The sequence below is a fragment of the Balearica regulorum genome, chromosome 19 (genome assembly GCF_011004875.1).
Source record: "Balearica regulorum gibbericeps isolate bBalReg1 chromosome 19, bBalReg1.pri, whole genome shotgun sequence".
Classification (NCBI taxonomy): domain Eukaryota; kingdom Metazoa; phylum Chordata; class Aves; order Gruiformes; family Gruidae; genus Balearica; species Balearica regulorum.
Window position 1 is genome coordinate 2,750,587 of NC_046202.1, and position 24,185 is coordinate 2,774,771.

The 24,185-nt window shown below is 42.2% G+C and overlaps 1 protein-coding gene and 1 long non-coding RNA gene across 3 annotated transcripts; one reads left to right on the top strand and one right to left on the bottom strand.

Moving 5' to 3' along the window:
• Positions 1–3,398: 3,398 nt before the first annotated feature.
• CA4 (carbonic anhydrase 4) lies at positions 3,399–23,049 on the top strand. 2 transcript variants are annotated; one of them, XM_075771523.1, is made up of 9 exons: positions 3,441–3,628; positions 3,845–3,916; positions 14,686–14,733; positions 15,504–15,674; positions 18,220–18,377; positions 19,116–19,208; positions 19,496–19,559; positions 20,053–20,216; positions 21,301–23,049. In XM_075771523.1, exons 1-9 carry the CDS (start codon positions 3,571–3,573, stop codon positions 21,487–21,489), a joined length of 1,017 nt encoding a protein of 338 aa, XP_075627638.1. In that variant the 5' UTR covers positions 3,441–3,570; the 3' UTR covers positions 21,490–23,049. The 2 variants fall into 2 exon arrangements, with proteins under 2 accessions (XP_075627639.1, XP_075627638.1); XM_075771524.1 differs by lacking the exon at positions 3,845–3,916 and having other exon boundaries at positions 3,399–3,628.
• On the bottom strand, positions 12,698–21,261 carry LOC142604520 (uncharacterized). The gene is made up of 3 exons (XR_012838386.1): positions 20,819–21,261; positions 13,833–14,062; positions 12,698–13,093 (listed from the first exon to the last, which is right to left on the bottom strand). It is a non-coding gene; the product is annotated as an uncharacterized LOC142604520 (long non-coding RNA).
• Positions 23,050–24,185: the final 1,136 nt, after the last annotated feature.

A 24,185-nucleotide genomic window follows, 5' to 3' on the forward strand; every position in this document is an offset into this window, starting at 1 on the left:
TTCACCTTTGAGGAACTTGTATTATGCTGTCTAAAGGGAGATGAACATTGATAAATACCTGACACCAAGGTTGTACGGTAAACGAAGCCTGCCACCGATAATTTGTATGTGAAGAAGCCAAAATGCATCTCACCCCTTTAGAAATGAAACGGTCCACATAAAAAGCGTCTTCCTTCTGAACTAAAGAGCTACAGAGGCACAGCGAGGGCTCTCATTACGAGAAAGCAGTGGTCAGAAATGTGGGTGCTTCAGAACCAGGCAAAGCAACTAGACAGGCTGTAAACACGCGGAGGTCAATGTACAGCCTGGAGACGCACAGCCTTCACGTACACCGTCCTCATGCTAGGAAATGCTGAGTTGCACACTGCTAGTGTTTCATCGCTCACCAAATGAAGAATATTCACCCACATAAAGGAGAGCGATTTACACAAATACTGGGAAAAGGGGAGAAGTTCAGCTTTACTAAGGATGACATCACTTAATACGGGGTCTAATCCTCAGGTGCAGCCTAAACCGGATAGTATAGTTAATGCACCAGAGCTGAGCAGGAGGCTAAATAAGGAGCCATCGCAAAAGGCTTCCAACTATTCCGTGGAAATGACCTTGTATTAGAACAAAGTTCCCAATAAAGCAGACGCAGGGAGAATCATAGTTTCTGGTTCACAAACAGCTACCGCTCACAAAATTCCAGATTTCCTGTTCTTGATGAATAAAATTACAACACACAACTAACTGACGAGCACTTAATGTGTTCTGTCACTCTGACGGGTAAGGTCACCCAGTCACTAATCGTGACATTCATCCGTGTTTTAAGTCTCTGGGAAGTGCTTCCCTCTCCCACCGCCTGGCCAGTTCCTCCCAGGCCAGCTCATCCATAAACAGGATTTGGACTCAAGTCAGTCTCACCCTCACGAGCCTTAGCTCTTCCCTCGAAGAGCAACGACTCAGCCCGCCAGCACAAAGAGCCGTGCCACCGCCTTGACTTTGACTCTCACGCATTCGTACCAGGGAGTCAGACCCAGCCTGCCCTCATCCCCTCCTGCCCGCGCTGCTGGGACACGGGGGACTGCAGCCGCAGCTGGAAGGTTAGGAACAGCTCTGGACTTCCTCCCTTCAGCACATGGTAGGATCATTTGGCTCAGACACACGCGAGCTTCATTAGCTGTCACGTCAGCCCCTCCGAGCTTCCCGTGAAGCTGTTTAGGTAGCTGCGGGCTAATGTCAGATCTCACGCGTTTCAGAAACCAGGCTGGGGGGAACATCTCCCAAAGCTTCGCTGCCGTGGCTCTCAAGGCCACAAAATAAGTGCAGTTTTCACTGGTTTGGATATTCCCTCCCGGTCTCACCTACCCTGTAGCTAAGGACACAACTGCAATCATTACGTCAGAAAAAACTTGCTTCGAGTTCAGCAATCTGCAGTTGACTCCCTGCGCAACTCCCTCTCAGCTTCTCAGACCGAGATCCTCGTGTGTGTTTAGGTTCAATGGCCAAAGGCCTTGATGTAAAACTCAGCTGCAGTGCAATTCCTTTAAAAAAAGGATGCCAAGGAGAGCTGGTAACCAAGCACCTGACAGGTAAGTTTCTTCAGACAAAAAAATTGAGATCACCTGATGTCTGCCCTGCTTGTTTAGATTACAGGCTTTATAAGGAAAGGGAATGTCTTTCCCTGAGCCTGCCTTCATTTTCTAGCACAAATAAAGACCTAGTTAACATCACCGCAGTGCAATTTATTACTGCTTTAATAATGACAGGCTGGAAGGCTGAGAAAAGGGGGGGGGGGGGGGAACCCACAACAAACAAAACCAAGAATCCCAAATTTCAAGATCAAAATTTCTAACCCTCCCATTTTGCAGCCCTAAACAGAGGGTTTCTAGCAGGCTCTTAGATTTCAGAGCACTAGACACAAACAGAGAAAAAAAAAAACCACAACATTCATCAAAGAGCTTTGGTTCAGCTCCCCCGCTGAAGATTGCCCCCAGAAAAGAAAAAAAAAGCCCAAGAGTAGGATGCCCTTGAAGGCTGCCACCACCTGACACCCCCCCGTTCACGCCCCCGTTTCTCTCCACGTGCTCAGCATGCCCCTTGCTTAGATAACTCCACCGAGACGGCCAGACGAGGAAGTGAAAAAATGCAGCAAATTCCCTTATTGTTCTTGTCACTGCAGTAACTATTTATCTTAGCCCCATGCGCTAGGCAAATCATCGTCTGTTGATGCTTTAATCTACCTAATCCAGGATGGAAAAACACTACCCAGCAAATCTTCATTGTTGGAGTGTTATTTATAACCATCCTTTTTATGAATAAAAGACCTGCTCATAAGTCAGCTGTCAGATTTCCCATTGTTATTAGAGGTCCTGATCCTGTGCGACCCTACTACTACCAGTGGAATGGCCATACTCTCCACCTGAGAGCCCGCAGCTCTTGGTAAAGGCAAGAAGCACTTTCTTGGCTCCCTTTTTTTTTTTAAAAAAAAATTCAGCTCGTGCTGGATGACTAGGCTTGCTCAGCGCAGGCAGGATAATGCCCCTTCACTCTGCCCATCCCTTCATGGAGGAGCACTGGGTCAAGCATCCTGTTCTTGCACCCAACCCAGCGCATGGGTTGCATCCCCAGGGACAGAGAGGCTTTTGGGCAAGGGGAAGAAGACTTTGCACTACTTCTGTTTTCCTCGGCTGTATCAAAAGCCAACCGCAAATGAAAAGATGACAGTATATTTATAACAGAGAGTACAAAGCAAAACGTGATAGTGCCACTTTTCTGTGCACACCTTTGTTTGTTGAACATAAAGTCTGAATTGCTACTGAATCAGACCCATGGAATTAAAGCATTCAGGTAGGAAGGCAAAGGGGACAGGAAAAAATAATTTGCATATATTATACTACAGTACCAGAAGCAGGAAAGTTAAGAAAAAGTATTATTAAAAAAAAAAAGGACAAAAAAAATCCCCAAACAAACAAACAAAAGGCATGCTCTCAGTTAATTCACTAAGTACAAAAGTATATATAAGTAAGGTGTTGGTATGCCACCTAATAAACGTTTCCTGTTACGGCACACAGAAGTCCCATTTTCCAGCCTCCCAGACCTACTCCAGCCCGGAGCAGCAGTTTGGAGGGTGGCAGGGTAGGGATGGGGGGGGGGGGGGGCAGAGAGTTGTTCTTGTGCTTGTTTCGTTGGGGTTTTGTGAAACAAACCCCTGACCTTAACGCACGCGTTCAGAGTTAATCAAATATCCTGTGGGCTGTCAGCAAAAAAAGCTACCAGTCAATAAAAATGTAGCACTGTAGTAATAATAAACGTGCATAGGTTGCAAAGCATCAGTAATTCACTACAGGGCACTTGCTTAGGGCTAGAAAGCCTCATTCCTTCTGGAGAAATGAATACATTTAGGCAAATCAGGAGTAGGGTAAATCTGGAGAACTTACAAAGGGGAGGAGTTCACCTTCCTGGCTATGGCTTTCAGGTCTGTCCAGGACTACTTACTCCAGTATAAAACTGAGAGCAGAAATATGATCACATACTAAGAAGTCTAATCAATCCTGGTTTCAACACTGAGCCTATTTAAAATAGATAATGGAATTGCTGTTCCTTGTTCTGTTTTCTCTGCACATTCTCAAGACAGAGGCAGTAGGTAAGTCCTTGCCTGCTCTTTCTAACCCCACGTACCAAGGTTACTTTGATTTGTTTCTGAGTATCAGTACATACAGTACAGACTCTCTAATTCTTCTATATGACAATTGGAGAATGTTTTATTTATTGATCTGCCTTTTATTATTTGTGGTAAAATATCAAGTATAGACTTCTCATGAGTGAACGAGTGGGGTTGGTTGTTGTTTTTCACCTTTAGAGATTCTAGTTGCCTTCCTCCTCCAAGAAAAATCAATGAGGTTTGACTTGATCTCTATAGTTAATTATATATGTAAGTTTAAAAAATCAAACCGTGATTTCTTTATCTGTAAACTTCTTAATGCTTCAAATAGCTCGTTTTAGTTTTCTACTCATATTGCTTTGTCATTTCTGATATAAGGTGAAATTCTTATGGTTGCCTACTGAGAAGGAAAGAGCAATATGTCTTTGCTGCATTAGCCCAGCAGATCCATCTATTTTTGCACTCTGTGCACTATGTACATAAGTGCACTAGGCACTTACGATGACTAGATTAAGTAGCAATCTATAATTAGTATTGAAAAATGCAGAAGGTATTTTTATGCTTCTATTAGATCAGCAACGCTCTAACATTGAATAAATTACCTTTCCTATGTAAATATCAGCATACAGCCTCAAAATTAAAGATAAACACTGCAGCTCTTAATAGTAATGAAGGGTCTATTGTTTGCACTAAAATAGACCGGACTGCATTAAGGACAAAAAGAGAGACAATATTATCAGAGGTATCAGAGGGACGCGCTGCACCCAGAGCCTGTTAAAGGGCCAGGGGTTTAAAGCAGAGCAGGATTCAGTTCCCAGACTTAAAGCAACAGAGGTCTGAGGTGCTCAGAAAGCGCTTTAAGGAGCGCAGCCTGAGCACCGGGGAAATGGGGGCGTTTCCCCCATTTGCTTGCTCTGTTCTTCATTAATTCCCCACATCCACGACTCAGTTGCCTTTTCCAGATTCTTACCTGACAGTTCAAACACCTTCCCCCTGCTTTGGTCTCTATTTTGTACGTATTCTGTCTCTAGAGGCTTCCCACACGTGGTACAAGTAAACAGAAACATAAAGAACCTTTGCTCTTCCAAAGTCTACAACTATTGTTTGCTTGATATTGATTACCGGCTGATTAACACTTCGCAAAATTTAATGCTCTATTAAAGGATTTATGACAGGATCTTGGAAGGCTGTTTAGAAAACCCTTATGGGCTGTATTAGATCAGTGTTAGCAGTTAGTGCTTTATCCGACAGAGGTAAGATAAGGAATGCATATAATATTTTTTGTTGTTTTCGCAAATCATAATTATTTGCACTTTCTTCCCTGGGCGTAGAGGCAAACTACACAGTCATCAACACATGAGAAACCTGCTCTCTCCCCACCTTCTTTTCCAAACCTTTTCCTGAGGTAGAGGCTTCATTCTGCTAAGTTAAAGGCTAAAAATTTCAAGAAAACAAAACTTTTGAGAATCAGCCCAAATTATTTTTTGCTATATTTAGAAGGTATCTTTTTTAAAAATGAAGCATTTCATTTCTATCTGACCACTTTTCAGAACTAGCTTGAGCGATATCCATTTATCAGCTCATTTAAGATACCTCCACCGGGGCTGTTTTTCTAATCTGGGCAGCCTCCTAGTTCACCGCACTTCAATAGCCAATATGACTGATTGCTAATCTTTCAAATTGCTGTCAGCCTTGACTTGTCTCAATACCGTAGCACCTACGTTTTAAAATTACTACTAATAGTCCTTGCAGGGCTTTATAAAGAAGCAAGCTTCATTATCCCCACTCTACAGAAGGGAAACTGAGGCACATTGGTGCAGCCACCTGCCCAGAGATCATCCAGTGCAGGGAGTGAAACCATCTAGCTTGAACCTCTGGCCAGCATCCCATCCCCTGACCGCTCTAGATCTCAGTCAGCGTGTTCCACCAACAGCTGCGCTGCTGCACCTCCGATGGCTTGCTTGATTCCTTCTGAGAGACCAATGACCCTCTAGTGCTGCTGTTAGGCAGAAGAGAGGCAAAATGTCTGCAATGTTCCACCAGGAATATTCCAAACCTTTTGAGAGAGACGTTTTATTAATGGTAGATTCAGTCTAGTGCCATCCAGAGAACAGCCACTGTAGAGGACAGCAATATAGATCCAGCTAGAAGCTTTGTAGTGGGGTTACAGCAAGTTCCAGGTGCTACTGAAAAAGAATTTTCTTTAAGAACCCTGCCATGCTTTAACCTTTTTCTTTATCACAGACCAGGACTTGGCAATGAGAAGACATTCTCCCACAGCCCATGTGCTAGTGCTCCAAAAGACTGATGCATGATAGAACATGATTCCTCTGATTATTTCTACATACATACTTTTAACTTGCACAAACATAAAATTTACATAACCATGCTGGCACTGATGTTCTCAGCATTAATTCTCAGTGTGGTATTTCCTCAGGGCCATTCAAATACAAAGTATAGTATACCCGATATCTCTATAAGCAGCACAAAAAGAGATGCTTTAACTTCTTCCATTTCCACTTCTAGTGGTATAGACTGTACACATACATACATTTGTATTTCAAATCCATTTTAAGGCTGGAAAAATTGGGATGCTCGTTCACTTAGATACATTTTGGAGGACAAGTTGCATTTTCAGTTGTTTTAAAAAGAAGTGTAATAACTGCAGTATGAGACCTAGAACACATAGAAAAGGCAGTGAGCCGCAGCTGCTTTAGGTAGTAATCCATAGGTGCTTTGGGAGGCATGGATTGCCTGAATTTCCCTCTCTCCACCCACCTAATCCAACACATGATTAAATATGACTGACCAGCTATCACTGACATTATCTCAAAATATTTACCTCGACTATCTCGGTGCAGGCAGAATCTTGATCTCAAGTTATGATCTTTATGCAGGATACATTGCTTAAGGCTTCCTTCTCTTTTTTCCTCGTAACCATTCAAGGAAGATAAAATAAAGGCTTATCTGAGCCTGCCTACCATCATCCGTACATATCGGCGTATGCCATCATTGCCAGATCCACTGCATGCAAGAAGAAACAGGAGCTCGGCATTTGTCAAGTTGCTGAGTGTGCACTGTGGGCAAGAGATCCATCCCCCCGATACTGCTCCGTGCTCTCCCCTCTGCGCAGAGCTACGTAAACCGCACAAGCAGGCATCAGGCAGCTGCGAATTTTCTAGCTTCATCATCCGCGCTGAACCAGCAGCAGCACTGAGTACTTAATGCCTTTGAAACTCTGAATTTTTGTAACTAATGGCCTTTCCCATTAAACACGGGCCCTGCAATTAAATCGTAGCAAATGGCCTCTGTAAGAGGGCCTGTTAGGTGAACGGAGGTTTAGCCACTGTCATATTTGGCTTACAACTGGAGGGGTTTTATGGCTGAGAGAAGGATGGACGCAGCCTGCTTGGCCAGGATATCTGAGGATGCCAATCCTGTAATCTCGGAGCACACTTACTTCCTTCCACAGCTTACGAGAAAGGCACAAAGTGGTAAGGCGTTGTAGCAATTTCATTCTAACTCTCTCTTTGACACTAAAATTCAGCAAAAGCCAGAAGAGCACTTGTGCCAGGGCGGCAGATGAGCCAGTGGAGCCAGAAAGCAGCTCTTCAGTTTGCCACGACAGGCTCTTTCGTCTGGGGGGGCAGGGAGCCAAGCCCAGCAGGCAGAGAGACACCACCGGGTATTACTGGAAGATTCTGGAAAGGCAGCCGCAAGGCGGTATTAGAGCCATATATGAAATAAACTTTGAAATGTTTGTAACTCCTTACACTTGGGCAGCCTGGAGGTGTGGCATTCAGGTAGATCTGCGTTGCACAAACGGCTAAGGTTGTGTCAGGCCAGGAATGCCTTGGTTCTCCTCACGTTAGTCTGTGTGTGGCGTTATTCAGGAATACGTACTCTGCAGGCACGCTTTGCTGTAATCTACATTCACCTGCAGATCCTGACTTCCTCTTAAAGAATTGCACGTGTAAGCGTTACAGGATCACTTCTGCTGCCCCTTATCACACATCGACCCAACAACTGCCCCACGCGTGACTTCTGAACCTCTGGAGAGCGATTGCGCACAGCATGTAGTCATGACTGGCTGATATCACAGACGAGATGCATCTCGCTTTGGTTTACCCACGCTGTGTGTAAGGCAGCAAACGTCTATAGGCACCGAGGTTCTTGAGCAGACAGATTTTTTACTAGGCTGATGCATCCAAGGACATCACAGCCCCAAGTTCAAAAACCATCGTTCCCGAGTTTGCAGCCTGTTTCTGGTGACACGCAATGAGTGGGCAATTTTCCATGTACACAGTGGCCCCAAACACATTATTAATGGTCCATTTAAGGATCAGCCTGACTAACGTGAGTACACTACATTGTCATCAATTTGTATTAACTCACTGTTTAGCTGACCTCATGCAGAACTGCAGTGTGCTGCATCACCTCGTCCTTCTCCAGCATCCAAGCCAGCGTGCTTTCAAGCTGCTCTTCAGCTCTGGGGGAAGGAAAGGAGCACGGTAGGAGCCATACACAGGAGCCATACGCAGGTGACAAGTGACATTACTTCAGCTTAAGAATTACTCTCCTTTCTCCTATAGCAAAGGGTATCAGTATAAGAATTGGAATATCCCCTACATGCTGTAAGCTGTGCCCTGTGATAATTCAGAAAACCGGAGTCACAGCTTCTCCCAGCCCTTACATTTAGATTTTTGAAAAGTGGACGCAGAAAAGCAGTTGCAGAGACAGGCGCTGCTGTGAAACACCTTTCTCTTAACTGTGCAAATTACCAGCACAAACCTTTAGGTCTTCCAGACGGGCTGCAAGGTCCAGTTCCTCAGCCAGGTCTCCGTCTCCATGCCAATAGGCTTTTTTCCCCTCTTTGTGGCATTGCAGGAGATGCTTTATTATGCAGCAGAATATATCTAATGGCCTGTTCTCAGATTTTTTTAGTAACATTTCTAGCCATAGGATCAGTCATCATAAACCCAGACTACGAAAGGACAGTAAAGCCACAGAGAAATTTGTTTGAATTAAATTTTTTAAATACTGAAAAAAGGATTTCTGAATTTTATTGGACACTGCTTCTGTTGTAAACAAAGCAAAGCAAAACACCTCAGAGAAGCGAATCACCTTAGCCCTGGATACTCATTTTTTTATTAAAGGTCAGCTTCCTTCTTTGTACAGCAAATTTATGAGGACATATATATATGACAGAGGCTACGACAGTATCACAGGTCACGGCTAAAAACATTTTCCTTATTCTCTGACACAAAGGAAGTCATTTGCAAGTGTTTATAGGGGATATCTAGAACCCTCCAATCTCTTTGGGTTTTTCCTTTAGTTTGTATGCGTTACAGATGAAGACCTCACTGAGCCTATGATTTATGTATACGTGTGCAAATTAGAAACACTGTGCTCGAATCAGATGTGGTTATTTGTAATGCTTCACTACTACAGTGACGTTTATTTTCAAGGCTAACTCCCCAGCATAGTTTGGAATGTACATACATACAGATGCATATCATTATGAAAAATAGAATTTCCAGGTAAAAGTTGAGAGAGATTAATTTAAGAGAGTAAAAGAGAGATGAATGATCACAAACATTTGGTTTTACATGGTTAAAGATACACAAATCTAGAAGTAAACATTTGGAACTGATTTTGCCTGTCAAAGTAGTTGATCTGGACTTCCTGAGGATGTGTAATACTTGAAAAATGTATAAATAGACATATGATCGGTTTGTGTTCGGGAATCTCATTAATTAGAAAGACAGACTTCGATTCCAATTGCTTTTAAGTCGCTTGGTCCTTTGTACTAAAGATAAGAAGTTGTACACAAAGCAAACTAAAAATAGAATGAGCCCAACGCAAACCAAACCTAAAAATATACTGCATGCAAAACTAGCTTTTGCCATTTTCATAGAAACAGTCAGCCTTCACTCCACTGCAAAGCCGGCCGTTACGACGGGTTTTAGGGATGGATTTGAATCCGGTAGACAATAGACATAGAGAACTATGACAGCCAGGGCAGGCTGGGCTTTCGGAACAGCAGCGGTGCAGTGGGAGCGCTGTCAGCCGCCTGTCTCAGAAAACAACGAGGACAGGGCTGAAAGAGGGTGGCAAGAGATCTAAAGGGACAAACAAAGGAGGCAGTCGGTGAAAGATTTTAACTAAGAAGCAGCGGAAGATATTCTTACGGTGTTGGTAGTTCAGGCTGCTAGTGGCATAAAGGTCATTCACACTTCAAGAGATTAAATATAGTTAATAAAAATAGCTATCCCTCAACGTATAAGATTAATAGATTTCCAACCACTTTATCCAGAAGGACAAAAGCTGTTCTAGTAACTCTGCTGTGCAGATGGACAAATTAAAAGGGCGATTTTCAGCCAGCCTGCCCACCGAGTCAGAGGAGACATGGGCTTCCAAGCGGCAGCTCAGCAGGTCCAAGTAGGGCAGTAAGCGGGGAACAAGCAGGACAAAGCAGATTTAGGAAATTTTGTGGAATTTAGGCAATCTGATCATGGTCCAAAGAGCTTAAGGGTCTTTTCCTAGTTCACACAATAGCACACTGGCAAACTGCTAACACCCTGGCTCCCAGCCAGAAGCAGTCCTCCGTCCAGCTGCGTAAGTCAAGAGATGAGGGAATTCTCAACAGAAGGAATTTTTTCCTCAAGTTTCCAAGCTAGGCTTGATAGCTAAAACAATTGAAAACATTTACAATAAAATGAAAACAATACGTAATTGTATTGTTTTCCAGCTATTCTGGTGCCAAGAAACAGCTTTGGTCAGGAAATCAGTTGTAAATTTGACAAGGAAGAAACAGAGATAAGTAGGACTGCTGATTTGCCAAGAGAGACTCCCTAAATTTAACTGTCGAACTTTGTGAAGGAAGGGGAGGCCTTCAGCCCGGTTCAGCCCTGCTCTAAATTAAAACCCAGTAAAGTTGAAATTAAAAGCCAGTTTAAATTAAAACCCTACTCTAAATTAAAACCCAGTCAAGGTGACACCTACGATCCGGTGCATCGCCACTGAAATCAAGAATCCGTAATACAACGTAAGAGCCAGATATGGTTGATAACGAAGCAATTCTAAGTCCAGGTGTATATGTATACTGAACGTATACGTACACTGAATGATATTGCTTCCAATGGTGACAACAACGCAAACGTCTCTGTTTAATGCCAATTAGGCAAGGAGCTTTTGGAAATCCTGGCTAGTATCTAATACTGTCCTGAGTGAAGTGTGGATGCTCACGGCTTAACTCATTTGCATTTTGGAGTAAGCCGTGAACCCCTCCAGGGCAGCTCATATCACAGCAATAGTATCAGCAACGCAACTACAGAAACAAGCAAAAAAACCCAAACCGCCAAAAAACCCCCCCCCCCAACATTCGTGAGAGGACTGCGGGAAGGGATCTGACAGGCACTGAGTCCCCGTAAGGAAGGGGCTTCAGAGAAGGAGAGACAAAAGGCTTCGAAGCGGAAATGGTGGAAAGGTGAAGGGCACGTTGTCAAGAGATGGGACAAAGGATGGACGAAGCAAGAACAGGAATTACAGATTATGAAGGAACTATTTGAATGCAGGGAGGGAAAAGAATTGTTTAGGGTGGTTCAGTGATATTTCTAGGAGTGATGGGATGCAGATAAGCAAGTGGAAAATGTAAGCTATTCAACAGGAAACATTTCCTGACAGTGAAGGCTAATAGACTGTGGAAAAGTCTCCTAAGGGAAGTGGCAGGAGCCGCTCAGACAATTAAAACTAGACTAGACAACATACCTTAGGGCATGATCGTGCCTGAGACCACAGACAACTGACTGGATGTGACACATATCTTTCCTTCTTGCTTCAGAAATAAAGCCACAAAGCCCAGGGGGAAAAAAGGGCCATTGTAAAAGCAAGGTCCCTATACGTAGGGAGGAATCACACCTGACTCAAATAAAATCCAAATGCAAATTTTCCTTGTGAGACAGGGTATGGCAGTTTGGTTCCTCCTGAGCAGTATCTACACAAAAGATCCTGTTTTCTAATGCTACATTACTGCCAACCAAAAATAAAAAAAATAAAAAAAATATCTAATTCACAATAAACATTAATGCATTGTTTGCTCAGGCATTCTGCAATGTTTCATTCGCTCATTGTTTTAGGTTTAACAGCTTTAGGGACCTTTTTCTTACAAAATGCTGAATTTATATCCTGTTCTACTTTGCTGATATCATCCAACTTTCTAAACCACAACTGTGATAAGTACTTGATAGAAAAACACTAATTCTTTGTTAGTGCGTAGACATTAGGAATTTTGCAGAAAGTGGATTCTAATTCTTTGGTGTACGTTGCATTCGACAGAAGAAGAAAAGAATACGCATAGCACTGGATGTAAGGCTGCAGTAGCCACCTGAGGGCTGGATTTTTTAATATATTTTAATTTTTAAAACTTTTTCTCCCCATCATCTTGGTGTGCAGGCTGAAATATTTTTAGCGTGCTCATGTGTCGATCTACTGAGACGTGATTGAAACTCACAAGTTTATTTGAGAGAACCTGCCAAACACCTATCAGCTGGTAAAAAGCCAGTGGTTGCTTTGTTTGAGAAGGGTTGGACTCAGACTCAGCAACGAAAGGCTCCATAACCCACCGCCATTGCACTCCGCTGGTGTGGAGACACTGCGTCAGGACCACTGACAATATGATTTGGTGATGTTTACCTTCTCTCAGTCTTTCCTGTGGTTGTCCCTGATTTTCGTGGCTCTGTGGTCACGGTCTAAAAGCTCCACAGCCTTGCACCCAATGAACAATGAACTTGCTGCACTTACTCCAAATTGTGAATCATATTGACCGTAACATTTGATTTGCATTACAGTAATGCTTTGATGTCTAAGTCATGATCACACTCCCATTGTGCAAGGCAGTATACAAACCCAGAACAGTAGACCTTGTTCCAAGAATTTACAGTAAACAGACCTGAATACCTCAACCGACCTTGATTTCTCACCTGACAACTTTCCTCTCTGGTGTAACTCCCATCCCAAAGAATGTGAGACCAAATCTTTGCGGGTAACTATCCTCTCATGCTGCATAGGTGTGTCCAGGTTATTCCTGCAACATTTTTTTCTCCTGCAGTTTTGTGCATGTATAACTTGCAAAGACAGATCTCTCCCGAGCACAGGGTGCTGGTGCAGCCGCTATTAAAGCATATACCGACCACCGGGCTAGAGCAGTTGCCAAAAAATACGTCTGCAGTCATTCGTCCATGCAAACACTAACACATATGAACCATAACCAAGCATTGGGAAGGTTGGCTTACCCAGTATTTGCTAAGGCATTTATTGATTTAAATATCGATTAATGTCACTTGGTGACATTCTGTGCTTGGAACTTCTGGTTCTGCTGTTTCCCAGTGGAGATGAGAAATCGCTCAGTGCTGCTGGAGGTCTGGCCACTATCTTGTGTACGCAGGCCTGAAAAAATGCAACAATCAACTTTAGAAAAGGCAGGTCCTAAAGCTAAGTTTTGTGTACATTTAGCACTGTGTCAAAAAATAAAACCTTGTCAAAACAGATTTTTTTTTTGTAATTACAAAATATTAATGGACCAACAATGCAGGAATCACTACAGTTCTTACAAAACAGACGTAACTATGTTCTTTACTTTCCTTCTCGATATTACTAAACATTTGCTAAACTAGAAAGTGACTCAACGTTGTTTATAGTTTTCAGCATAAATTTAATTTTTGTGAGAGATGAACTAAACCAGTATCATTTTTTCAAGACTACATTAATTGCCACGAGTTCATCCAAGTCTCCCTCTGTTGTTATAGCTAGCCATACTTTATATCAAAGTTCTATTTATAACTTCTTCTAAATACTTAATAGGTGGATAGTATTGCTATGCTACTAATATGAAGATAAAGGAGTTAAAAGCAGTTATGAGCCTTCCAGCAGATGTGTTATAAAGGATCACAAATTATGGTAATTAGTAATCTAATGACAGAATTCCTCCCTAAAAATCCCTAAAAATTGATTAGCCATTTATTAAAACGTCTATAATTTAATAGCCATAGTATTAATCATGATTGTAAGAGGGTTTGAATTGTTATTGATTAAAGTTAACTAGGCAAAGAGAACTATTCCCATTTAAACTTTATAACTCTCATAAACAGCCATTGAAGCATGCTGTGATAAACAAAGTAGTCCTTACTTTCCTGAGTAGATCAACTAATATTTAAGTTAAATCAGGTCTCTTCCTCTGAATTTCATATTTCTTCTGACAAAGAAAAAGTAAGATTAAGATGTTGTGTTGAAAAATTTTGCAACCATCTGTGTGGGATGACAGCTGAGCTAGAATAAAGATTCTTCATGGCTTTCGGGAAACAAGATCCTTAATTTCTTAAAATTCCTTGTTGCACCAAGTAATCTTTAAAATAGTTCCTGGAATGGAGTGAGAAAAGTCATTTTGCATAAGTGAATTTACAAGTGTATGAAAGGATGGCAAATACAGAACTGATAAAGGGAAATTTATTTTAACACTACACAAATTCAGATGTGAAACTTGCCTCAACAAGCTGCCAAAGCCAAGATTTCAAAACCAAATTATTTAGAACCACAACCCATCCAGAATTTTAATATTTCCTGGTAGCAGAGTTTTCAAAGGGAATATTAACAGGTGTAAAATGATTCATTAAAGACCAGGAGGAGACCTAGAGAGAGGACAGAGCTGCCTACTGCAGGGTTCTATGCTCTCCTGAATTATTTGATATTAGAACCCAGCTAGACTTGCTGGATGGTGTGCTCCATACTTCTTTACGGCTGAAGCACTTGCCTTTTACCAGCCATGATATATTTAAGAAATGAAACATCTTACTCTAATAAAATCAAGCAGACAAAACCAAGAAGTTGTCAAAACTGTGTGCCCAGTCGTAAATCTATTTCACATCTACTTTGGGGGGGGGGGGGGGGGGGGGGGGGTGTGTGCGGATGACAATTTATACAGTTTTTCATTCATCTAATTTTGAATATCTGATTCTTTTGTAATTTTTTTTTCTTTCTTGGAGGTCACTGGTGTTATCAGTCACAGAAGTATGAACAGCCACACTGTGAAGGTACTGCTAAAAAATTTATTTTTCCAATCACATTAGTGTTTGGGCTCTTCTGTTTTGCAAAGGGCCTCTTGACAGAAATGCAAAAATTCACACAACTCGGCATTTAATGCTGCACGATCATGTTATATGTGCTCAGCAGGATACCTAAAGAAGGGTTTGTTAAAGATACCGGTGTTTGTGCTAACTATTCATTTTGTTTCAACCAAGGACAATGCTACGAATATAAAAATAACTCTTAATGCACTCCAGAGGTAATCACCCCCAGCAAGAGGGGTATAGACAGCTATTTAAATTTGTAAGGACAGTTATGAAAGATCCCTATGTTCTATCTACGACTGCACCTTTTGTTTTCCCAGCAGCATCCACCTAGGCTGGCAGCTCCCTTGCTCATCCCTGGAACTGACTGTCAGGAAAGAGCATTTCACTCCCAGCACCACCGCCACCACTTTTTTTTTTTGTTCTTCTTATAGTTTCCAAGTTTCTATAGTTCAGCCAACCTCAGCAGTAGTTCACTTTCTAATTTACAGCCATTTGCATGTGCATATTTTCCTGTTAAGCTTAACAGAGCATTGTTTGAAGCATATTAATATTTTATTTTTTTTTAAATGACATGCTATGAAAGTTCCTTTATTAAATTCCAACCCCCAAAGGCCTTTCCTTCAAAGATGTCTCCAATTTCCCAAGTGAGAATATATTGACTGTTGGGTGATTTGACTTTATCAAGGATTTGCAGTCTACAGAAAGAAATTATTTTCTTCATCCTTAAATAGGTCCTCAACAATGGCATCTAATACATGTCACCTGCAAAGGAAACAAACAATCACCTATCAATATCGTCACCAAAAATGTCGCTTATGACAAGAATCTTAAGCCACTGGATTTTGAAGGATATGATGTGAAGGGGTCTTCAAAATGGAACATAGAAAATAATGGACATACAGGCAAGTACTGCCAAATATCTTATTATGGGATTTATTTGTGCCTTCACTTGGAACCATCCATTCGCTTCTCCTATGTCCCGGGCAAGGTGTTAAATATTGCTACTGCTGCTTAAAAGCAAGGAAGCAAAAATAAGATAGCATCCCTATATTTCAGAAGCGAAACTTTCAGAACACCTTCTGAACCAAGGCTTTCGGGGAACTTTGGGGGGAGTTAAATAGGTTTTGGATTCCGGACACAGTCCTTCAGCATCTCAGCAGAAATCGGTTCTGTGCACGTGGAGAAACAGAGCACGAGTTGTGTAGGGACCCTCTAAGTCAAACAGCAACCTCTAGGACTAGGAGGTGGGTGAGTATAGGGGTTTAGGACAACAATTTTGGCAGAGGTACATAAGTTATGCTGAACGCTCCTTACCCTTCATTTCTGGGCTTGCCCTTTCTGACCCTTGCTTCTGCACAAAGACGACTTCTGCTGAAGAACAACATAATCTGGGAAAGTCATCCAAGCAGTGGCTCGCAGTGTGGGTGTCTTACTGGTTCTTTAAATAATGACCTGGAATCTCCTCAGGTTTCTACCTGTTTGCACGTGGGAGTGATCGAATGTGAGCTTGTTGATTAGCTACTTAGTGATTCAGTACAGAGTGAATCACCAAACACAAATCAGTAAGCAGTGAGTGAATCAGTGAATAGTAATTCAGCCCTGTTTCACTTCCTCCACTTTTCTCCGCTAAAAACAATACTAATGATGATGCTTCAACAACATTATGCTAAATTACTTGAGCTTCAAAAGTAAATCTGTTGTCCTTTTTATAAAAAGTTTCTATAGGTGTTCTTAAAATCTTAGATGGATTGTTTTAACTGTCAAAGCTCTAAAAGGGAAAGTTGCAAGTGCCAAATATTTTCCTGACTTAAAATGGAAAGGTAGGAAGGTAGACAGCTGGGCAGAGTTTCACAGTCAGAGATTCTAGTTTAGAACATCAGCATCTTGACAAACCATAAGAAAAATACACGTTTCGACTTTTCCATAGTATATGTGTTAATGACTTTCCCATTACAGAATGATATTCTAGAATCTCCATATCACAGTCGCTGTGCATAGAAATATCTTTTACACAAAAATTAATATTCATAAGGATTGTTCAGAACGCTCATCTTTCCCAGCCATGCAAAAGGATTAGGTTTTTAATCTGGGCTTTTAAAATGTCTTCCTTCTGAGGGCAACTGGTTCGATGATTACAATGCTGGAACTGTTATTGCTGAAATTATGGCTGCAATTAGAAGCTCTATGTGAGAGCAGACTATCATTATGTTTGATAATGTACAGATAGTAAAGGTCACTGTCTCAAAGGTCCTGCAATCTAAATAAACAAAGCCAACAAAGGTACGTTACTCATCCATTTATAGATAAAAAAGCAAAGCAGCTAGATGACTCACGCAAGCTTCCAGTTCATTTGGAATTCAGAACAGGAATTAAATCTCTGGGGCGTCAATCCAGGTCAAAACAACCTTTCCTATGGAAAGAAAATTACTGTGCTTAATGTAGAGGTCTCAATAAGTATATTTTAAAAATATATCCCAAATGTCTCAAGCACAGGAAGTGATGCTGATTTATAGCTAGAAAAATATTTCCTAAGAAAATTTTGGGTTGCTGTTAACAACGGATCAAGCATCACTTTAAATAGATATAATGGTTTAGATGCTTAGGCTTAAGCTGCAACACTACTCTAAATTAAAACAGAGTATCTTTAAACCCTGCCTAAAGCAAATGTTACAGTGCAGACAATAAGAGATAAAAATGATGCTTAAAAACCAAATAAACTGTGATCATATTTACTTTTAAGAATACTTTGATAGAGGGTGTTCTCTTAGACAAAAAATGAAGGAATATAGGGTCCTCTGAAAGGTATAAGCAGCTCTGACTCCTGGGGTTATAACAGTGAACAAATCCCTACAAATCCCCTCAATGCAATCAAGGAACGAGAGTCTATTACCCTGTTTTCTTCAAAATTCATTTAACCGATGATACTCCAAAGGAAATATCAATGGATGCCATAAAAGTCTGTGAAACCCTTACCCCAGAACAATCCAAAGTAGTGCTCTGTCCTTTTCTTCTCTTTTGCAAAAGGAAATAAGTATCATCAATTTTATTTTATTTATTATTATTTACTCAACTGAAGTAACGGGTTGCTCAGCCCTCCAGCACGTGGGGCCCTACGCAAATCATTCAAGCCCACAGAGCAAATCCTGGCTAGAAATGGGACCAGAAGCTCCAAGTGCTGTGCCACAGAGGGATGCCCAAATGCTGTTGCATGTTACTGGGAAGTGGGCTGTGATATTTCTCCCTTTCATCTCAAATTAATCTCAGCTAGGATTTTGTAAGAGTTAGGCTTCTGCAGAGTTGAACTTCTGGAACATTCGGTATGAAAAACCAAGCCAGAGCTTTAGGATAAATTTGAATCTCAAGAACATGCATCTATCTACTCTCACATAGTATTAACGTATGATCTGATTTTATTTTTTTTTAAAACAACTTATTCGTTTCCCCCAGTTCAAGTAACATTGAGCACATCCCCTAAGATTGGAGGCGGAGGTCTGAGAAGAAAATACAAAGCAGTACAATTTCATTTGCACTGGGGAATCCAAGGTGTGCGGCAATACCTTCCGGGGTCAGAGCACAGCATAGATGGAGAGAAACAAGCCATGGAGGTAGGTGAGACTTTGTGGATTGTGTCTTTTACTCCAGAGTTCTGGCTTTTTAAGATACTGTTGCACAAAAACTATCAGCCAGTTCTCCTCCGGAACCCCATCTGTGGAAATAAAGAACCGAGGACACGTTGCTCACTAACCAGAACGCGCAGGAGAACACGCTAGTTTTGCATAGCAAAGGCACAGGACAGACAACAAATCTGGAGTTCTACAGCCTTTTGGGAGGAGAAATATTTCAAAGCCTATAAAGTCTGATTACACTCTCACACTGCTTGCGCACATTACATGTTCGTTTCTGGGACTGCAACCGTGAATTGACCTATGCAACCAAAAAAAAATATTCTCTTCAAGGCCAGACAAGATGCCGGTGCTGATGCACGTGGATTTGTGGAAGGAAAGCAACCCCCTTCCAAACCATGGCATAAAACTCTGCCTGTCCCACTGCACAGGCTGAAAATTAAGGGCTGCAGCAGCCCATGGAGCGCTTCACCTTCTGGGGAGATACGAAACGATACCACTGCTGATGAATGCAGTCCCCCAGAAATTACGGTCCCCCTATTGCGTAGGTCCTGCCCCAGGTCAGGGGCCTCGAGCTGGCTGGCTGGCCCCAGCCCGTGCGCCCCGAAGCGGCTCTGGCCCCGCTGCAGCGCAGGTGCAGAGCGGCAGCCGGGCTGCACTTACACCAACCAACTGCAGAGGAAAATGAACGAGTAATTGGCCTTGACTGTTGTGTTACAGCTTCATATTGTCCACATAAGAGAAGATGTTTCGGATATAACAGAAGCAAAGAAAATTGCAGATGGCGTGGCTGTGTTAGCATTCTTTATAAAGGTAGGTAGCCAAATTTTTAATTGCCCATCTCAAATCTAGCAGCAATTTGGCTGAGTCATTGTGTTCATGTTACAGTAGTCCAAGATCTAAGCCTCCCTATCTTCTGCAGGCAGTCAGTGCCAGCACTTAGTTCCTTCACCCTTTCCTATATTCTGCTCGCTGTTATCTAGATTCTGCTCGCTGTTATCTTCCAGCCTTGTGGTTCTTTTCTGGTTTATTCACGATTAATTTAAAGCAACTGTTTGTTGAGAAATGCATGATTTGAAACCAAAATGTTTCTATTTCAGGTTGAAGAAGAAAATAAAAACTATGCAACTCTAATAAATGAATTAGATAATATTAAATACAAAGGTAAGACACTTGCGTTGGTGAAAACGCAACATATATTTATTTTGAGCACACATACTACCAGGTAGTTCATGGTCCAACCCTGTTCTAATGACAGTCCAGATTGCTACTTGAAAGTCAAAGCCAGAAGATAAAGGTTAGTTTGTCAAGCGCTCAGAGCACCGCAGGTGGGAGAAAATCTAGTTCTCCACATTCGCAGTGAAGAAACCCCCAAACACCAGAACGAGTACTCCTGCTTCTGCAGGAGGAGGCAAAGTGAGAAGAAAACCAAGCAGAGCGTTAACACAAGAGGTGTGCGCAACTTCTGCCCTGCGGGACGCTGCAGCTGGCAGCCAGGGATTTCACGAGCAGCGCGGTGCGGCTGCCGCAGGCGTGGGAAGCGTGCGAGGGGACGAGGCGGTTCACAGCCACCAGCAGCAGCCGCATTCGAAGACAAGCGTGAGCAATACCCGCAGGCACGCGTGTTACAAGCGGTATTTCCCCGTGGTTTGTCTAGGGCAAACAGCACAGATGGAGGCTTTGCCGCTGAGTTCTCTCCTCCCACCCGAGGAAGACCTTGGAAGGTACTATCGGTATGAGGGCTCCCTCACCACTCCCGACTGCCACGAGGGTGTCATCTGGACAGTATTTGAGAAGCCAATTGAGCTCAGTATCTCCCAGGTAAGTCGCGGAGGGGTGGCCTGGAAGGTCTGCTTTCGGTTAGCTCGCCCCTTCCGCTGCCTGCTGACTCACGGCGCTCAGCACAGACTCGGTGGCTGCTCCGCTGCTTTGTTCCTATCACACGCGCTCGCTTGCTTGGCATTAGCCTAAACGGAGTCCCCAGGGCCGGGGTTCTGACCCTATTAAATCATCTCTCGAAAAATGGCAGGAAAGGGGAAGGAAGGGAAATGACGCTATGAAAAGAAAGGCAAACCCCCACAGGTAAACCCCTAGCTCAGAGCTTCATCAGCGACACTTCCACTGCCGTCATCTCCTCACCCCAAATTTCACTGCTTTTCTCCTGTTGTCCTAAGTATCAGCATACCAGAACACAATACTTCAAAATCCAAACTTTGAGTCTATCGGCATCAGCTTTAATCACCCCGTTTTTGCCCTGTAGAGAGGAACAGGAGACTGAATCATGACTGCCTCGAAAATACAGATTGTTCCGCTGACAGAGGACATGATTAAAAAATTCAGATGTCCTGGAGCGGACTCTCTCAGCAGTACTGCTACCCAGCACAGCCTGGCCAAGAGCCAGCGCCTGTGTTGTGGTTCCTTACCCGCAGCGTACTCGTAATGACGTCAGTCACGGGGCAACGCTGAGCCACACGCAAGTTGGCGTGGCACACTACACAAGAGCGAGCATCTGCTTGCTCTGGGACGGCGTCACACTGCAAGCAGTTAGAAATTTGAAGCAAAGAAAGAAATCCTAGTCCTCTTACTTTGTGTCACTGTGACGTGATGGACAAGGACAGGACTGTGTGCGTCAAGAGGGCTGGTGTAACCAGGTCCTGGAGCTGGACAAAGCATTTGGCTCACGCAGAAAGGAAGCCCCATGATTTCCAAGGCTGAAAGGAGTCATCTGTCAGTGACCTCTGGCAGTAGCCTCCATCACATTGTTTCCTGCCAGGTTTAATGCATCCATAGAGTTCGAAACAATGCCGCAGAGTAAGGCACTGCAGGCTTACACTATCACCATTTCCAGTGTTCCATGGAAAAAGGATTTAACGAGCTATTTTTTTTTTTTCTTCGATGTCTGCAGATTTCTCAATTTTCAACAATCCACTTTGATGGGAAGAACTCAACTTCCATGGTTGAAAATTTCCGGCCTGCTCAGTTTCTGAACGAACGAAAGGTGTACTGGTCCGGTGCCAGCATCCTCCTGCCTACTGCTAAGGTTTTAATGTTGGTCCTGATGCTTACGTACATCCTGAGTTCTCTTTTCCAATGAACAATTCTCACCTCATTCAAGGTTCTGGGCTTTTTGGAGGGTTTTTTTTTTTGTTGCTGTTGTTGGTTCTTTGTATCAAGTAGCCTCTTTAACTACCGACTCATGAATCATATCTCAATACAGAATTTAACCTTGTCCTCCTCCAGACACTAACCAAGGACTTCTGTTACTGCTCTTAAATAAAATGAAACCTATTGCACTAAATCACAAGAATGCAAAGGAACTGTAAGATAGAGCTACGAAGGTTCACATTAAAAAAAAAAAATAAAGAAAACATTAGGATGGATTATCTGCAAGCCTGTAGTTTTAACACAACACTGGAAGGACACCCTACGAGCTATACAGAGGACCTTCAAGAGGAATCTGTTCTTAAGTGTCCACGAAGGGGTTTGTTTGGAGTATGTTTACATTCAACACTGCAAATCAGGAAGACAGTAACGTGTGGAGTAGTTCTTATCATCCCTACATTGTCCTACACGAGGGTACAATACAGAGCAAAGACAAAACGCTGACACACGATTGAGCAATGTCTGGGTCATCCCATCTAGTGAAGGATATGTGACAAGTTTCATCTTTACTAATACAATTTCCCCCTTCTTTCTTCAGAATACCTAAAGTTAATTTTTAGATAAGGATACTGGATGCCATTCATCTAATCTACTGATTCTGGATTTTGGGTTTCTCTATTAAGCCTATTTATTCAGCCTAGTACAGCATCCTTCTCTGGGATGCCCGTGGCCAATACAACGTGTTAGAAAGGAAAAGGGGAGCTCAGCCACACGTACCAGCTGCAGATCTGTGGAAATTCCCTCTCTTTGGAGGGCTGCATTTGAAGCATGAGACTTTGATGATCTTTTACATTTTTTTGTTTGCCTAATAAAATGGGACAGCTCAAGAAATGGCTCTTTCCAGTATCACATTTTAGAAGTTTTTAAATGTCAGTTTAAACATTTCAGTGTGAACATTTCCTTCCTTTCCTTCTTCTTTTTTTTTTTTTTTTTTTTAAACAACAACATACCTGCAATATTCACATTTGGTTAAGATTCATAGTTTTTCCACAAAGATTGTGATTTGAACTCATTTCTTCAGATCTTACCCAATCACTTACAGAAAAGCTCAACATACTGGGAAATGGGATTTCCTTATATTATTCCAGTTCTCTCTCTGAAGACAGACATAACAGCTTTCTTTGGCTAATGCCATATAACTTGTTACAGCTTCTTTTAGAATTTTAGATTTTGGCCACACCAAAATAGTATTTCATATTAGTAGACTTCTTTAGGGCAATGTTTGCACATGCTATAGCTGTATGGCCATTTTCAGGAAAATCATGGCAGTGAGACTAAGCACAGCTCACCAAAGGAGAAAAAGCTGGGGGGGGGGGGGGGGAATATTTTCATATTTAACAATCAATGATATAAGCGTAAAAAAAGCATATGGGAAAGTAAATTCACCTTTTTAAGTTTAGAGGAATGATTAAGACTTTAACTGAATTTTTAGATAAATGAAAAACTTTTGAGAAGCAAACATAAATGAAAGATTAAAGCTGAAACAGAGACCTATATTTTCATTGTCTTGAGTTTTTATTTCTTTCGTCCTTGCTGAAGGAATCCACGCAACGCTCATTCAGAAAAGGAACATGACTATTTTTTCCCCTATTTTCTTCACAATGTTTAGGGTTGGGTTTGTGGTTTTGGGCAGGGAGGAGGGGAAGGAAGGGTACGAACACTTGGCTAGTTAGTGAACAGGGATAAGCAGTTGCCTCCTTATGCATCTGTCGAACACCTCTGTGAGAACGATGCCTTTGGCATAAAAATGGCCCCTGCCTCTGCTGGGACTATGTGGGGGAGCCCAGCATCCCTCTCTGTTCAGATTATTTACTAAATCCGTTAAGTGATTCCCATTTCACGGGCAGGTCTCTTAGGGATGATTGGAAGAAACTATGGAGGATCTGGGTTACTGTAATTTATTGCTAGTGATTCACGGGGACAATTTTCACTAGGTTGTGCCTCAGTTTACCACGCAGACAGGGAGGGGCATTTACAGCAATTAGTTTGATGAGAGAGGATCTTATTTACTATGAAATATATTAAAACATAATTAAGAGGAAGAAACAAAACAATCTGCTGAAAAGATGGTTCATCCTCTGTGAGTACTCTCCTGCACAAACCTCAGCACGAATAAAACCTGAATAGACCAGTATGACCATTTTTCTGAGCGAACCTGAATTTTATGCCAACGAGGAAAAGGGAAATGCTACAATCTGCATCTGTCAGCGATCTAGTTCAATTTGTTCTTTGTCACAGGTACCTCTTTGCAACCAGGCAGACACATTCTGTTCTGGTTCAGGATGTGACAATTACAGGACTAGTATTAATGCAGTAAATCAATACAAATCTACAGCAAAAGCTATTCAATTTAAAAAACAGTAAAAGACAGGAAGGCTTCAAGTGGGACATTTGGTTTTCTTTTGTGAAGATAGTTATGGAAAAGTAATTTGCTGTCCCACAGGTAGCTCCAGGCACTGATTTTCAAGAATTTTGTCTACGCTACATTTGGCATGAAACTTCTTATATTGCAAAGACACTACGCAACGACAGTAACTCCTGAAGAACTAATAGCCAAGCTGTGATAATACAGGAAAGGGTGGGGGAAGGAACAGAGGTATTTAGAAAGACCCAGAAAGAACAGTATTT

Coding starts and splice junctions, on each gene's coding strand:
- CA4 (XM_075771523.1), top strand. CDS start 3,571: ATGGAATTGCTGTTCCTTGTTCTGTTTTCTCTGCACATTCTCAAGACA. Junction 14,734..15,503: donor TGAACAGCCACACTGTGAAG/GTACTGCTAAAA, acceptor ATCCTTAAATAG/GTCCTCAACAATGGCATCTA. Junction 15,675..18,219: donor AGAAAATAATGGACATACAG/GCAAGTACTGCC, acceptor CGTTTCCCCCAG/TTCAAGTAACATTGAGCACA.